The 17,514-nt window shown below is 42.2% G+C and overlaps 1 protein-coding gene across 2 annotated transcripts in view; it reads left to right on the top strand.

Annotated features, from left to right (window-relative positions):
• Nucleotides 1-13,359: 13,359 nt before the first annotated feature.
• CLSPN (claspin) overlaps nt 13,360-17,514 on the top strand; it is a 32,213-nt gene continuing 28,058 nt past the window's right edge. For both annotated transcript variants that reach the window (XM_032361326.1, XM_032361327.1), the window contains exons 1-3: nt 13,360-13,510; nt 16,206-16,314; nt 16,835-17,280. In XM_032361326.1, coding sequence (XP_032217217.1) covers nt 13,487-13,510; nt 16,206-16,314; nt 16,835-17,280 — 579 coding nt within the window. In that variant the 5' untranslated portion in view covers nt 13,360-13,486. The remainder of the gene's footprint in view (nt 13,511-16,205; nt 16,315-16,834; nt 17,281-17,514) is intronic.

Here is a 17,514-nt window from a genome sequence, read left to right on the forward strand (position 1 = left end):
CCATCACATTATGGATGTTCCACTTTATTGTTTAATGGTGGTGAAAGGAATTAGCACTTCTTTACTGCCTACTGCACACTAGTCAGTGAGTTAGGGGTCTGAACATTTACCGTTTCATTGAATCATTATTTCACTGGGGGGAAATTGAATCTGAGAAAGAGGAAGTAACGTTCCTGCAGTCAAAAGGCTGATAAATGGGAGAACCAGTACTGGAATGAGGATCTCTCTGATACCAGTTCCCAAGCTTGTTTCCTCTGACTCCCACCTCACCTGGGCTATAGCAACAATCTCCTCATTGCTAGTCCTGTCTCCAGCATTTCTCTTCTCAACCCATTCTTTAGATTGTAGCAAGCTGAACTTCCTAACACATGTGTCTACCTTGATTTAACATTGGTTGGCTTCCCTTTGGTAATGTGGGTCCAAATTGTTTGGTATTTAATGGTGGCAAGAATCAATTTGTTATATGATCTTGGGCAAAATCATCTGTCCCATACCAAGCCAAGCCAATTTGCTCATTTGTTAATTATATTCTATTAATAAACTATTAACAATTGAGTAGGGTTTTATTTTTTCTTTTTTGGTCATTTTTACTTTCAATGGTGAAGGGCAGCTATTAGTAGCCTTCAACAGGAAGAGAAGGGCCACATGTTCCTTCCTCAAACCTTACCACCAAGTGGTGTATTACAATGAAGGCAAGTCTTAGACTGACATCTGCCACATGCTCAAATATTTATTAACAAGCAGGCAAAACCAGTCATACAACTTGTTAGCTCAGTGAAGTCTTAGCTCCTGATCTTTTTAGACACTTTGCCAAGCACTTGGCATGAAAGGTTTACTTTAGGTAAATAAGAAAATATTCTAGCAGCAGAATTTATCTGGCCTGCTAGTCAGAATCAGGTAACACAATTCTCCACTAAATGGGAAGGAAAAAACTGAATAGGTCCTAGCCTGTAACATCTCTCCAAAGGAACCTAGTTGTTGGGCACACTAGATTCTTATATTTTGGTTAGGTAAGGGTGGGGATGCTTGTACAATATAATACTTCTACCCAAATCACATATCTTGACCTCACTCATTTCACGCATGAGAAACTGTATCTAACACCTAACCATATTTAACAGCCTTTTTTTTTTTTTTTTAAATTTATTTGACAGAGATCACAAGTAGGCAGAGAGGCAGGCAGAGAGGGGGTGGGGGGAAGCAGGCTCCCTGCCGAGCAGAGATCCCAGGACTCTGGGATCATGACCCAAGCCGAAGGCAGAGGCTTTAAGCCACTGAGCCACCCAGGCGCCCCTAACAGCTTTCTAATGCTAATTAGAGACAGAGATAGTGGAAGTTCTTGTAACTGCTACTGGAATGTAGCCTATTGACTAGCATTTCTCAGATACTAACTAACCACTCCTAAAGTATATTTCTTATTAGGGTACTTCCATGTTCACGAATAGCTTTACACTTCAGTAGGTTTACACTAAAGCTAGTTAATATACTTGTATATCAAACTTTCTTGTCTGAAACACTGTAACACCTATTAACACATAATATATCAGATTCTATATTCTTTATTATGGTATTTAATATAAGTAAATATCAACATAACACCTCCTCTAGGGCTCAGTCTATTTACATGAGGAGATAGGAGGAACTGACTTCTAAAGTTTCTTCCATGATTCTATAAATGGAATCTAATGCAGTTGTAAGGATCTGGGTTAGGATCATGAAAAGAATTTACTGATAGGTGGTAGAAGGTCATCAGCATGAAAACCTCTTTTCTAGAACACTCAGGTTTCCTTCAAAGGATTTCTTTTTCTGGGGTGCCTGGGTGGCTCAGTGGGTTAAGCACCTGACTCTTGATTTCAGTTCAGGTCATGAACTCAGGGGCGGACGATCAAGCCCCACGTCATCTATGCCCAGCATGGAGCCTGCTTAAGATTCTCTCTTCCTGTCCTTCTGTCCCCCTCTCCCCTTCACCCTCCTTCTCTTCCTGAAAGACCCCCCCCAGAAAAGGATTTATTTTTCTAAAACAGCAGCTCTTCTCCTTATCCCCCAACCATACCCGTCATCCTCTAACTCTTCCTTTTTAATACACTTTTAAACACTAAGGTAAAACTGACATACAACGTAATATTTGTTTCAGGTGTACCATGTTATGATTCAATATTTTTATACAGTTGATCCTTGAACAACATGAGTTTAACTGTGTAGATCCACCTATATGTGCATTTTTACAGTAGAAAGCTGTAAGTGTATCATCTCTTATAATTTTCTCTTTTAATCTCTTATAATTTTAATCTCTCATAGTTTTCTTTTTTTTTTTTTAAAGATTTTATTTATTTATTTGACAGAGAGAAATCACAAGTAGATGGAGAGGCAGGCAGAGAGAGAGAGAGAGGGAAGCAGGCTCCCTGCCGAGCAGAGAGCCCGATGCGGGACTCGATCCCAGGACCCTGAGATCATGACCTGAGCCAAAGGCAGCGGCTTAACCCACTGAGCCACCCAGGCGCCCCTCTCATAGTTTTCTTAATAACATATTCTTTTCTTTAGCTTTATTGTAAGAATACGGTACCTACAGACTGCACTTCACTGTGTGGAGTCTGCTTGATATTCTCTCCCTCTGCCCCTCTTCCTGCTTGAGCTCTCTCTCAAATAAATAAATAAGTAAAATCTTTTAAAAAAAGAATACAACACATTATGTATACAACTTACAAAATATGTGTTAATGTACTCTTATGTTAATGGGAAGGCTTCTGGTCAACAGTTAAGTTTTGGGGGCATCAGAAGTCTATGTGGATTTTCAACTGGATGGGGAGGTCAGCACCAATCCATTTCCCCACATTGTTCAGGGGGCAGTTGAATATTTCAAACTGATTGCCACAATCTGTCACCATGCATAGTTATTGTTTTTTCCCTTGTGATGAGAACTTTTAAGATCTACTCTCAGCAGCTTTCAATTATGCAACATAGTATTATTTTTTTTAAAGATTTTATTTATTTATTTGACAGAGATCACAAGTAGGCAGAAAGGCAGGCAAAGAGAGAGAGAGAGGAGGAATCAGGCTCTCCGCTGAGCAGAGAGCCCGATGCAGGGCTTGATCCCAGGACCCTGAGATCATGACCTGAGCCAAAGGCAGAGGCTCAACCCACTGAACCACCCAGGTGCCCCGCAACATAGTATTATTAACTACACTCACTATGATGCACAGTATATCCCCAAGACTTATTTATTTTATAACTAGAAGTTTGAGTCTTTTTAAAAAAGATTTTATTTGGGACACCTGGGTGGCTCAGTTGGTTGGGCAGCTGCTTTCAGCTCAGGTCGTGATCCCAGTGTCCTAGGATCGAGTCCCACGTCCGGCTCCTTGCTTGGCAGGGAGCCTGCTTCTCCCTCTGCCTCTGCCTACCATTCTGTCTGCCTGTGCTTACTCTCTCCCTCTCTCTCTCTGACAAATAAATAAAATCTTTAAAAAAAAAAAGATTTTATTTATTTATTTGTGAGAGAGAGAGGGCACAAGCAGGGGAGTGGCAGGCAGAGGAAGAAGCGGGCTCCCCACCAATCAAGGAGCCTGATATGGGACTTGAACTCAGGATCCTGGGATCATGACTTGAGCCGAAGGCAAACGCGTAACTGACTGAGCCACCCACCCAGGCATCCCAGAAAGTTTATACTTTTTTGACTCCCTTCCTCCATTTCACACATTCTCCATTTCCCCACCCCTACCTTGAGGAAACACCAATCTGTTCCCTGTATCTATGAAATCTATGAATTTGTTTTTTAGAGTCCATATAAAAGTGAGATCATATGGTATTTGTTCTTCTCTGACTTTTTTCACTTAGCACAATGCCCTGAAGATTGTGTTGTTGCAAATGACAACATTTCATTCTTTTATATGGCCAAATAATATTCTTCTGTGTGTGTGTATGTGTGTATCACATTTTTAAAAATCCATTCATCCATCAATGGATATTTAGTCTATTTCTATGTCTTGGCTATTCTAAATAATGCTACAATGAACCTGGTGGGGGGTGGAACGCATATATCTTTTCAAGCTAGTGCTTTCATTTTCTTCAGATAAATACACAAAAGTGGAACTGCTGGATCATATGGTAGTTTTATTTTTAATTTTTTGAGGAAGTGGCTGCATCAACAGTGTACAGTTTCCCTTTTCTCCACATCCTCACAAACACTTGTTATTTCTTGTCTTTCTGAGGATAACCACTTTAACAGGTTTGAGTGATAACTCATTGTGGTTTTGATTTGCATTTCCCTACTGATGAATGATGTTGAGCACCTTTTCAAGTACCTGTTGGCCATGTGTATGTCTTCTTTGGAAGAATGTCAATTCAGAGTCTCTGCTCATTTTTTAAAATTTTAATTTATTTTTAAAGTAATCTCTATGGCCAATGTGGGGCTCAAACTCACAACCCGGAGATCAAAAGTTGTATGCTTCAATGACTAAGCCATCCAGATGCGTCTCTGCTCATTTTTTAATCGGATTTTTTATTGGTTTTTTTTTATACCAAGTTGTATAGTTATTTATATATTTTGGATATTAAACCCTTATAGATATATGATTTGCAAATATTTTCCCCCATTCAGTAGGTTGCTTTTTCATTTTGTTGATGGTTTCCTTTGCTGTGCTTTTGTTTGATGTAGTCCCACTTCTTTATTTTTTCCTTTTGTTTCCTTTGGTTTTGGTGTCAGATCCAAAAAATCATTAAGAACAATGTCAAGGAGCTGACCACCTATGTATTCTTTTAGGAGTTTTATGGTTTCTTACATTCCAGTCTTTGATCCATTTTGAGTTCATTTTTGGGTATAATATAAGAATGTGGTCTAGTTTCATTCTTTTGCATGTGGCTGTCCAGTTTTCCTAACACCATTTATTAGACTGTCCTTTCCCGTTGTTATATTTCTGGCTCCTTTGTTGTAAATTATTTGGTCATATATTCACGGGTCTCTCTCTCCCTCTCCTTTCCCACCCCACTGCTTTAATGATAGTCCTATACCCAACGTGGGGCTTGAACTTACAACCCCAAGATCAAGAGTCACATGTTCTACCCACAGAGCCAGCCAGGTACCCCATTTATAGGTTTATTTCTGAGCTCTCTATTCTGTTCCATTCATCTATGTGTCTGTTTTTATGCCAATACCATGCTGTTTTGATCACAATAGTTTTCTAATACAGTTTTCTTTCTCAGGATTGCTTTGGCTACTTGGAGTCTATTCTCTAATCCTTTACCATCCTGTATTTTTCTTCAAAATATTTATCACTACCTGACATTATATTTGCTTATTTGTTTATTGTCTATCTTCTGGTAAAAGAACATAATCTCCATAAAAGCCGAACCATTGTTTAAAGATGTATGATCTATGCCTGACCCATGGTAGGAGCTTGTTTCAATTATCTATTAATGCATAGCAAACCATACTAAAATGTAGTGGCTCATTTATTTGCCCACAATTCTGTGGTTTGGCCAGCCTTAGTTGATCAGCCCTTTTCTTGATTTCATCTTTAGTAGCTAGAGGCTCACTAGGGCTGTATAGTCCAATATGGTCAAGTCTAGCAGGTAGCTGTTAGGTGAAGTGCCTTTATTTTCCTCTATGGGGTCCATACAGTACGATACCTTGGGTTTCTTAATTGGTAGCCTTTATTTTCCTCTATGGGGTCCATACAGTATGATACCTTGGGTTTCTTAATTGGTAGCCACAGTGTTCTAAGGTAATAAAAATAAAAGCTGCAAAGTTCCGTAAAGCTTAGCCCCAGAAGCTGTATATACAATGTTACCTTCCCTACAGTTTGTTCATCACTGCAAGTAACAAGGAAGGCCCAGATTTGAGACTGAGAATTAGATGGGGAGACACAAATCACCTTGAGGAAGGGAGAGGACAAAAAAGCTGTGATTATTCTAGCAATCCATCACAACGCTCAGTAAAGGTCTGCGAAGTGAGTCAATGACTGTCTAAAGTTCCACCTTCATATTCAAGTTCTGCTGTGATCATGCTTCCCAGAGTGCAGATTTCCTATGTTTCCCATAACACTCATCATATTCCGCTCTGTGTTTTTTATCCTCAAAGGAAGTTACCTTGTCTCGTTCTCTGCCTATATTCCGAGTATCTAACAGACATTCAGTCTCCAAAAAGACACTCTATAGATCCTCAAGTTGAATTTAATTCAATAATCTTGACATCCTATCCCCTACTATCCATTCTATCATCATGAAGTCACTGATTGCACAATTCCCCGAAAATCTTACCATCATTCCTATCTCAGTGCCCTTACCCATTGCATCTTCCTTGCCTAAAATACTCTCCCTCAGGGACCCCTGGCTGGCTCAGTTGGTAGAGCATGAAATTCTTCATCTTAGTGTAGAAGTTGGAGCTCCATGTTGGGTATAGAGATTATTTAAAAATAAAATCTTTTTTTTTTAAAGATTTTATTTATTTATTTGACGGAGAGAGATCACAAGTAGGCAGAGAGGCAGGCAGAGAGAGAGAGAGAGGGAAGCAGGCTCCCCACTGAGCAGAGAGGCCGATGCGGGACTCGATCCGAGGACCCTGAGATCATGACCTGAGCCGAAGGCAGGGGCTTAACCCACTGAGCCACCCAGGCGCCCCTAAAAATAAAATCTTAAAAAAATATTCTTCCTCCATGCTTATTGCATTTAGCAACCTTGGCCCTACCCTCTAAATTCCAGTGAAGGAGGGGGACATTATAACAACTGTGATAAATCCCCTGGTGGAATACCACTAATAAAACCATTGTTTGGGCTTATAGTGGGAACCATGTTGTTTTGTCTGTCCAGTACCACCTCCTGTCTTAGGAGGTGTTCCTTCCCCACCTATATTGTGCTTGAAGGAGTTATTATATTAGTATAAGATTCTGCCCTTCTAGGTACAGTCAAATTATCTGACATGTCTGAAGTAGGCATTAGACTACCCAAAAGCAGGTGCTAAAATTTAATAGAAAACACAAGTGGAGCAGATCCCCTTTGTTCTTCTGTGGTGGAATCCCCTCCCCTAGACATACTTAAAGATGTAGAGTCTCCCTAGACTCGAGGAACATGTGATTGAGGTATAAGTAACCAAGTGCTGAGGATGCTGATGTCTGATTAAACACTCCTTGCAACACCAAGCAATTAAGTGTCTATAAGGTTTTGGAGGAGGGTTGGGTCACGAAAATCCTTGGGTTTTCACAAAAATTGAAGCCAAAAGTCTGAGGAAAAAAAGACAAACAGGGCAGAGGAATTTTTATTACACTTTCCCTTTTCCCTGCCCCTGGGTAGGAAGCCAGAAAGGAAAAGAAAATTAAGGAGAAATTATACGAACAGGATACAAAGAGCTGCTGAGTTGAGGTTCTGGGTATTGCATGGAGAGGAGTTTGGAGATGGAATGGACAGAGGAGTCTGTGCCTGGGCAGTGCCTCTTCAGTCACCAGGAAAGCTAAGAGAGAGAGCTGCAATGTGGACAAGGTGTGGACATGGATAGCTTGGAAGAGGAAACCTTTTGTTCTACAATTTTATTTATTTATTTATTTATTTATTAAAAAGATTTTATTTATTTATTTGACAGAGATCGCAAGTAGGCAGAGAGGTAGGCAGAGAGAGGGGGAAGTAGGCTCCCTGCTGAGCAGAGAGCCCAATGCGGGACTTGATCCCAGGACCCTGGGATCATGACCTGAGCCGACAGCAGAGGCTTTAACCCACTGAGCCACGCAGGCGCCCCTACAATTTTTTTTTTTTAAGATTTTATTTATTTACTTGATAGAGACACAGAGAGAGAGGGAACACAAGCAGGGGGAGTGAGAGAGGGAGAAGCAGGCTTCCTGCTGAGCAGGGAGCCTAATGAGGGGCCAGATCCCAGGTGTGACCTGAGCTGAAGGCAAATGCTTAACTGACTGAGCCACCCAGGCGCTCCTTTTGTTCTGCATATTAACCAAGGTTTTGGGCCAAGCTTAAGTGAGCCTGTACTTAGAATTAATTATGTATATTTTCAGTTTTGGTACATGGCACCAGAATTGGTCACCCACCAATCTGAAAACCTGAGAGTCACAAAAGTCACACTGATTCTACTGTCCCTCGCCCTTCAAGGTTAATCATCCAACAAGCCCTCCTCCTATTTGCCTCTTTGTTCCCAATCCATCTCCTTCTCTCCATTGCTGCTATCATTGACCTAGTTCAGTTCCCTCTAATCTCCCACCTAGACAACTGGTCTTCCTGCCTCCAGTCTAATCCCCTTCCAATCCAGCCTTCATACCCTGCCAGAATAATCTTTCTCAAACATATTATCAAACCACATTGCTCTCCTTCTTTACAACCCCCAGGCCCACCCCTAGATGCCCAGTTCATTTTGTCTAAAAACTAGGCTAAGCATAGCATGCCAGACTTTTTTTGTTCCCTGTTTAACTTTCAACCTTCGTTCTGGCCATTCCCCTTTCCCTGCCCAAATGCATACCCTGGGCTCTAGTCATACTGACCTACTTTTAGCTCCCCAAGCACAACATGCTTTATCAAGCCCCTACAGATACCTAAATGCCTTCTCCTCCCTGTGCCAGCTGAGACAGCTCCAATCCTTCTTTGAAACTCAGTTCAGGAGTCATCTACCCTTGGCTTACCCCAGGAAAAGTCACTTGCCTTTCTCAGGCCCCCACAGCTATCTGTACACACTTCTACTATCACATGTGCGTATTTGTTTGCCTGTCTCCAACCAACAATGGGAAGTTCTCTGAGAACAAAACTGTATTTTATTTATCTTTATAGTCTCCGTGTTTAGAATAGGTTTAACATAGATGCTCTGTTAAATGAGAGGAGGAATATTGGATAGATACTTAAGCTTGCCAAAAGTTGCAGTAGAGGGGTGCCTAGGTGGCTCAGTAGTTGTGTGTCTGCCTTTGGCTCAGGTCATGATCCCAGAGTCCTGGGATCAAGCCCCACATTGGGCTCCCTGCTTGTCAGGAGGCCTCCTTCTCCCTTTCCCACTCCCTCTGCTTGTGTTCCCTCTTTCACTGTGTCTCTTCCTGTCAAATAAATAAAATCTTAAAAAAAAAAAGAAAAGAAAGTTGCAGTAAAGGAGCTTCTGAATACAAAATAGCAGATGGCCTGTGCACTGTCATGCCTTGGGAAGAGGCCCTGAGAGTTTTCGGTTTTGTTTTTTAGGCCATGGTATTTTCACCATTCATTCAACAATTATGTAGTAAGCAGTCCTTATGTGTCAGGTCCTGTGACATTTTTAAAGGTCAGGGATTACTTAAATGAAGCCAGAAAAAATAACCCTGGACTTACAGTGAGGCACTTGCCAAGAGAAGCTTAAACTATATGGAATTACTGCATGAAATGATTTTTAAAAAGATTTTATTTATTTATTTGACAGACAGAGATCACAAGTAGGCAGAGAGGCAGACAGAGAAAGAGGAGGAAGCAGGCTCCCCACTGAGTAGAGAGCCTCATACGGGGCTCAATCCCAGGACCTGGGGATCATGACCTGAGCCGAAGGCAGAGGCTTTAACCCACTGAGCCACCCAGGCGCCCCTGAAATGATTTTTTTTTAAAGATTTTATTTATTTATTTGACAGAGAGAAATCACAAGTAGACGGAAAGGCAGGCAGAGAGAGAGAGGGAAGCAGCCTCCCTGCCGAGCAGAGAGCCCGATGCGGGACTCGATCCCAGGACCCTGAGATCATGACCTGAGCCGAAGGCAGCGGCTTAACCCACTGAGCCACCCAGGCGCCCCTGAAATGATTTTCGAAGGCAGATTTTGGGAGATGCAATTATTTCACTGCACCAAGGGAAAATTTAAACAATTCTGAATTTAAATTTTTTTTTTTTTTTTTTAAGAATGGAATGGGTACAGGGAATAGATGGAATGATATGACCAAGGTCTGCCACTTGGTGGCAGTGCTTCTCCAGGGATAAAGACTCAATGGCCAAGGACTTGAGAAATGCAAGCCATTCCTCACACTTACCACCAGAATAGTAGTGCTAAAACTTAAACATGGGAGACTTTCTCAATTTGCAGAAAAGGTGAAATAAAATATGGAATTTAATCCCAGCTTTCTCCCTCCAAACTTCCATAAGCCTTTGGAATCTGCTCTTGTCTTCCGGTGAGCAAATGTATATATAACTTTGGAATGGGCTGACAATGTTAAATCCTGCAGATTATTTTTTATAGACATGTAATAAGAATTCCTTTTTTTTTTTTAAAGATTTATTTATTTATTTGACAGGCAGAGATCACAAGTAGGCAGAGGGGCAGACAGAGAGAGGAGGAAGCAGGTTCCCCGCGGAGCAGAGAGCCCGATGTGGGGTTCGATTCCAGGACCCTGGGATCATGACCTGAGCCGAAGGCAGAGGCTTTAACCCACTGAGCCACTCAGGCACCCCTAAGGATTCCTTTTTAATATTGATTTTGTGTGACATAAGGATAGATCCTAGAAGTAAAACAATTCCTAACTTCTATGACCAGATTAGGTGTGCTCAGTACTGAAAATATTTCCTGTAGAGTACCATACGTCCAGGTGATCTGCCAATGAAACCCACTGGAGACTCCATCTGATTTGATTGGATTGGATCCAGTGTTTTCTACTTATAAATAATGAAAACAAGACTCTGAGAAGCTAAATGACTCACCTAAGTTTACAAAGCCCTTTACTGGACAGATTCAGGCTAATCTCTACAAAATGAACGCTGCAGAGATTTCCCTCATCATCATCAACTTCCTAAACAGAGCTTGTTGGATGATTAACCTTGAGAGTCAAGAGACAGAAAGGAGCCAGGTGACTCCCAGATTTCTAAATTGGTGAGTGATGGCTTATGGTGCCAACCACCAAGATTGAGAATATAGATTGCTAATTCCAAATACAGACTTGCTTTAGATTAGCACAAGTAAATGTATAGAGTAAAAGGTTTCCCTTTCCTAACTCACCCATTTCAATCATTTTCCAAATCAAGGCTCTCTTTCTTTGTTTTTCTGGTGACTGAATAGATGCTCTTCAGAGAGGAAAATGCTAATTACTTCTGAAAATGCTAATATCAGGAGTATTATCTCATTTATTCATTTCCAAAAGGAGTTCATGAATAGTATAGTTTCAAGTGAAGGAATTAGTTCAACAAATATTGATTTCCCTACCATGAGCCAGGTATGTTTTAAGTCCTTGGTTCTCAAAGTGTGGTCTCCATACCAGCAGCATTAGCGTCATCTGGGAACTTGTTGGAAATGAAAATCCTTGGGCCTTGGAGTGCCTGGGTGGCTTAGCCTGGTAAGTGTCTGCCTTGGGCTCGTGTCATGATCCCGGGGTCCTGGGATTCATGATTCTAGGGTCCTGGGATCCAGCCCTGTCTTGGCCTCCCTGCTCAGCAGGGAGCCGGCTTCTCCCTCTGCCCCTTCCCCTTCCCTGTGCTCTCTTGCTCTTTCTTAAATAAATAAAATTTTTAAAAATCTTAAAAAAAAAGAAAATTCTTGGGGTTCACATCAGACACACTGTCTCAGAAACTCCAGGAGTGGGATTCAACAACCTTCTTTACCAGCTCTTCAGGATAGTCCAATGGCTGTTCAAGTTGTAGAACTAGTTAGTGAGAATACGGTGTTAAAGGAAACAAAGTGCTTGTCCTCTTGGAGCAGCAATATACAAATAGATAAAAGTAAAATTTCAAGCAGATGTGTTGTTGGGGAAAATAGAACAGGGGATGGAAGGAGAATGGAGAAGCGGCTCAGGCAAGGTCTCTCGGAGGAGTATGAACTCTGGAGTCAGACTGAGCAGGGTATGAATATTGGCTCCATCATACTAGAATTTAAAAGTTTAGTCTCCTGTAAAAATGGAGATAATATATTAATTACCTTACAAATTTACTCTGAAGGCTAAAAATGATGTTTGCAAAATTCTTGCAAGTGTTTTGTCACAGGGTGAGCCCCTGATAAATGTTGGCTCTCCAAATATGAAGGAGGAGTACTATAGCTGTGTATTTGGAAATCATCAAGTAGAAATAGTGAAGTGGGTAGAAATGTGGCTATATGGATGGGAGAGAAGAGGATGGATAATGGGATCTGGGGGAGGGGGCAAAAGTGGGTTGAGAAGTGGTGAGGAGGTAAAGAAAGAAAGACGAGGAAAGAGAATTTTTATCTGAACCCAGCTCAAGCTAGAAACTTGGAAGAGGAGGCCAGTGGATATAGTAACTAACTATCCTGGTTTCCCTGGGACTGAGAATCTCAGGAGGTGAGATTTTCAGTGCTAAAACTGGGAAAGTCCTGGGAAAACTAGAAGGAGCTGGTTACCTACCAGTGGATAGGATCATGAGAGTGAAGTGGAGACGGTAACTACAGTGGCCTTTCTTTCTTGGTGCTCTCTGATCTCCTCCATAACAGTAACATTGTAAAGTATCTTCCAGGAGTTTGACTCAACCAGAAGCCTGAGGTCAAGGGAACTTGGGTAACACAGTGGGGAGAAGTCAACCTTGCCTGGACAGAGCAGGATAAGGAATGACAGAGAATGGACCCGCGGAGGGGGGGGTGGGAGGTGGGGGGTGGGTGGGGGTGGGTGGAGATGTGACCAGCATAATGACAAGGGATTAGAATTGTCTGGGCTTAGTCTGACTCCAGATCTTTTATTCTTTTTTCTTGCTTTGTCCAAAGAGTCGAGGAATGGATAGGTAGGTGTTTTCCGCGTCCTCAAGTTAACTTTATTATTATTATTTTTTAAGATTTATTTATTTGAGAGAAAGAGAGAGAGCACAAGCAAGGGGGAGGGAAAGAGGGAGAAGTCAACTCCCCGCCAAGCAGGGAGCCCCATGCAGGGCTCCAGAGGATCCTGGGATCATGACCTGAGCCAGGGCAGATGCTTATCCCTCTGAGCCACCCAGGCACCCTCAAATTAACTTTAAATAAAATTGTAAAGTCTATCCAAGGATATTCTTTGGTATCTGAGCAGCCCACAAAACTCTTCTTTGTCGATGTCGGGTAGCGTGAATGCAAGGTACGAGAAGGAGCAGGTAGGATCTAGCTGCTCTAGGGATGGAGGGAGGTCTTGGAGAAAATCCCCACAGGTACCTTCGGTTGCCCTGGGATCTTCTCTTAGTTCACTTCCCGCGTGGAAGCCTTACTCCTCAAAATGCGCTGCGGCAAGGGCCAAAGGTCAAAGGCCACCACTCGCCTGGTACTGCCTTACGAGGTCAGAGGGCCCCTTCGGCCCGCAGACGCGATACCCCCAGCCTCCTTTAGGTTCAATTGACTGGAGGAGCCGGGACCCGCCAACCCAACCCAGATTATACGGGCGGGACTGGCCGAAGGCGCTTTGTGATTGGTAGGACAGTGTGGAGGGCGTGGCCTCATGTAGAAAGACTCCTCGGGATTGGTGCGAATCGCTAGGGCGGGGCCTCCACTCCGGCTGGGCGCGAAAGCTCGAACAGTGTCGCCTGACTGGAGACGGCGGGAGCGGCTGCACCCCGGCTAAGAAACTGGAGACCTGCTCCGTTACAGCGAAGCGCCGGGGAAGCCGGAGTCATGACCGGCGAAGTAGTTTCTGAGGTGAGTTCGTGCACAGATCCCCGTCCACGGCTCCAGAGGCCTGGCACCGAGGAGCGGTGTCGGGTAGGGGTCGAGCCGGGCGGAGCGGGTCGCGGACGCTGGAAGGACTACAGCTCCCGGCGTGCTCTGTGTAGGCGCGGCGCGCTGTCGGGCCTGGCGGGATACCTCCGCAGCCGGGTGGGCTAGCGACCCTGCCGTCCAGTTTCGCGCTGGGCTTCCCCCCGTCGGTGAGCTCGGCGGCGTTGCTTGTGGCCCCTTCGGCGCGCTCAGGCGGCAGCCAGCGGTTCCGGAGCTGGCCCCGCCCGTCCGGCCTCCCCTTTGGCGCGTTTCCTGCCGCCGGGGCTCTTCCTTGTTCAGCTCCCCAAAACAGAGGCAGGCCGAGGCTGACCTGGGCCGCTGGGTTGCGGGGCGGGGTTCCCCGGAAGTGGACGGCGGGAGTCTCTGGGAACTCGGAATTGAGTTTGCAAGGGGGCTTTGAGGTCATCGTACGGGACCCGGAGAGAAGCTGCAGTCTCGGGGCTTCCCGGCTGGTGGCTGGTTGATCGCTGGGGGGACTGGGCATGGAAGCATCTGTTTTCAGACCCGTGTTCTTTCCTGGGGCGGGACTAGGGTGAGACACTAGCCTTGGGGGCAGAATTTCAGAGGGCTCCCCAAAACTCCGTAATTGAGATAGTATTTTAATGCAGTATTTTTAAAAAATAAAGTAAAACCCTGCAGTTGCACTACTCCACCTCACCTTCCTCTAATCCTGGCCTTGTTTCCAATAAAACTTTATTTATAGAAGTAGTTGGCCGACCTCATGAACCATAGTTTATCAGTTTGGTCTTTTTTAAATACTGCACTAAGATACTATCTTGATTACTGAGGTTTTTGAGACTTGACTCTGTCTTCACCCTGTTCCTGGCCCTGATTGTTGCTGATACTGGTACAGATTGCCTAGAATAAAGTGATTCAGAGCAACACCGTGTACTGAGTTATGTGGTTACTTAAACTCAGTTTCAGCATCCACAAAAAAATCTTAATGCTTTGGATTGTTGAGAGAAACATCAGCACATGCATGATGATCCTCAGTGATTTCTCAGTACCTGTTACCTTTGGTTATTATTTAAATAATTGTACCAAACATTTAAATCAATTTAATAATTGTTTGAGAAACCAATAAGATGGGTAGTACCCTACTACTTTACAGATGTTAATATTTACCCTCCTATTATGTCGATTCAGAGCCCTAAGAACACCAAGGATGTAGGAGATCTGGCCTCTAGGATCAGCCTGGTCACTAACTGGTCAAGTCACCTAACACAGCAGTCCTACTTATATTTTTTACTTGTGACTTTTTTGGAACATTTTTTTTCTCTTTATTTTAAGATTTTATTTATTTATTTGACAGAGAGAGAACACAAGTAGGCAGAGGTAGGCAGAGAAAGAGGCGGAAGCAGGCTCCCTGCTCAGGACCCCGAGATCATGACCTGAGCCGAAGGCAGAGGTTTAACCCACTGATCCACTCAGGTGCCCCTTACTTGTGACTTTTAAAATGGTTTTATTTGGAAAATTTCAAACATAAACAAACACAGAAAGGCTGGTATAAGGAACCTATCACCTAACTTCAACAGTTATCAAATCTTATCAATCTTATTTTATTTATAGTCCCACCCACTTTCCCCCCTCACTGGATTATTTGGAGGCAAATCCCAGACATTTCATTTACAAATATTTCATAATGCATCTCTAAGAGAAGAGCTTTCCAAAACAGATAACCACAAATATTATTACCACACCTAAAAAATTTAGAATTGTTGCTTAATACTAAATATCTAGTGTTCATATTTCATTGACTCATATGTATACTTCCAGTTTATTGGAAACAGGATCCAAAGTCTGCATATTACAATTGTTGATATGCGTGTGTGTGTGTGTGTGTGTATATCTTGACTCTACATAGGTCCCTCTCCCTTCTCTTTTTTTCTTGCTGTTTACTGTTAAGGAAGCACATAGTTTTTTCTATAGAGTTTTTCACATCTGGATTGCATCTCTGTGGTGTTATTTAACATGTCATTTGAATACACTTAGCAGTAGTTCAGACAGAATATGTGTAAATGCTTGATTCTTTTTATTTATGCACCATTACTTTTTATTTACGCAAATAAAGCCATTGGTTCTATAGCATTCTTCAAAGGTGAACAATGAATTTTTGGTTTTTTGTCCAGTGATTTTTTTTTTTAAGATTTTATTTTTAAGTAATCTCTACACCCATCTTGGAGTTCAAACCCACAACCTGGGATCAAGAGTTATATGCTCAGGGGCACCTGGGTGGCTCAGTGGGTTAAAGCCTCTGCCTTTGGCTCAGGTCATGATCCCAGGGTCCTGGGATCGAGCCCCACATTGGGCTCTCTGCTCCACAGGGAGCCTGCTTCCTCCTCTTTCTCTCTGCCTGACTCTCTGCCTACTTGTGATCTCTATCTGTCAAATAAATAAATAAAAATCTTAAAAAAAAAAAAAAGAGTGATATGCTGCACTGAACCAAGCCAGCCAGGTGCCCCTTGTCCAGTAATTCTTAATGTCACCCTTCGTTGAACCATTGTATTGGTGCTTTCCTTACTTCAGCCTTACAATCCTATGATGATTTATGTATCATTATGTACTTAGAGGTTTTTGTCCCCAACTGGCTAATGCAAAGTATGTTCTCATTTTCTAGGTTCACCTAGAAATCAGTGATTCAAAGCTCATTTTACAGGAAGAAGCCAATAGTCCTTCAGACAGTGGACAAGGCAGCTGCGAAACCATTGTACCCTTGAGTGACGGAGGTTTGTAATAGTGATTTTGTTTTTAGGAATAGAGTGTGGGCCTGGATTGTAAGTGGGTTGGAATTAATTTCATTATTCTTTTGGTTTGTTAAATTATTAATGCCTAACCTTGTTATCTTATTTAGTATAAAAACAAAATAGTAGCACTTGTACCCTTTTGACATTAAGCATTTCTGTAATGGTATTGAATGTATAAAATGTTTAGAAGCTACCACATTGCCTTGTTGAATGCATTCATCCTTTAATAAAAGGATTTTTAACACCTGCCAGAAGAATTAGAACAACTTTACACTTTGTAAATATATATAATTATTTTTCTTAGTAAGAGACATTTTTCCAGGGAAAATGTTTTTCAAAACCTATTTTTAGATTTACTTTGCTACAGTCAGTTCTTAGTGGTAGTTACATAATTTCACAAGGTGACATAGCACATGGATAATTGGATGTTTTTGAGAAGCAATGAGACTAGGAGGCGGGCCAAATGACAGTAGACCTCTAAAAAAAATTATGTTTCCTCCAGATTCAGATGAAGAGATATTCGTGAGTAAGAAATTGAAAAGCAGGAAGGTGCTACAAGACAGTGATTCTGAGAGAGAGAACACAAATGCCTCTCCAGAGAAAACTCCCTATGACAGTGTTGAGGAAAATAAAGAGAATTTATATGCCGGAAAAAGTGGAAAAGTCAGAAGGATTCATAAAACTCTGGCAGACAGTGCTGAAAATGACATCGAGGAGTCTTTGTATCAGGAAAACCTTGAAACCCAGGTGATGCCTTGCTTAGAGCAGAGTCTCCAATCTGAAAACTCTGTGGACTCCCCAGTTGACAGAAAGATTTCCAAAAAACTCAAACATGATAAAGAAGGAACTGAAGGAAAAGCAAAAGTAAAATCAAGGAGAAGACTTGAGAAAGAGGAAAAAAAGATGGAAAAAATCAGGCGGCTAAAAAAAAAGGAAACAAAAAATGAGGTATATTCAAAAGAATACGTTTGTTCTTTCTAAGACAGATGAAGTTAACATCTTAGAAAGAGTTGCTTTCAGTTCTTAGGTTTCTGCACTCAGAATATAGCTTTGAGTTGATTGTTTTGCATTGTGAGTAATGAGAAAAGTAATTTAAACTTGTTGGTCTCATTCTCCATTTTGGATAAATGGACACTTCCAAATTAATAGATTTCTGATTTTCTTTGTGAGCACATGGATTAA

Source organism: Mustela erminea, chromosome 10 (assembly GCF_009829155.1).
Source record: "Mustela erminea isolate mMusErm1 chromosome 10, mMusErm1.Pri, whole genome shotgun sequence".
Lineage (NCBI taxonomy): Eukaryota > Metazoa > Chordata > Mammalia > Carnivora > Mustelidae > Mustela > Mustela erminea.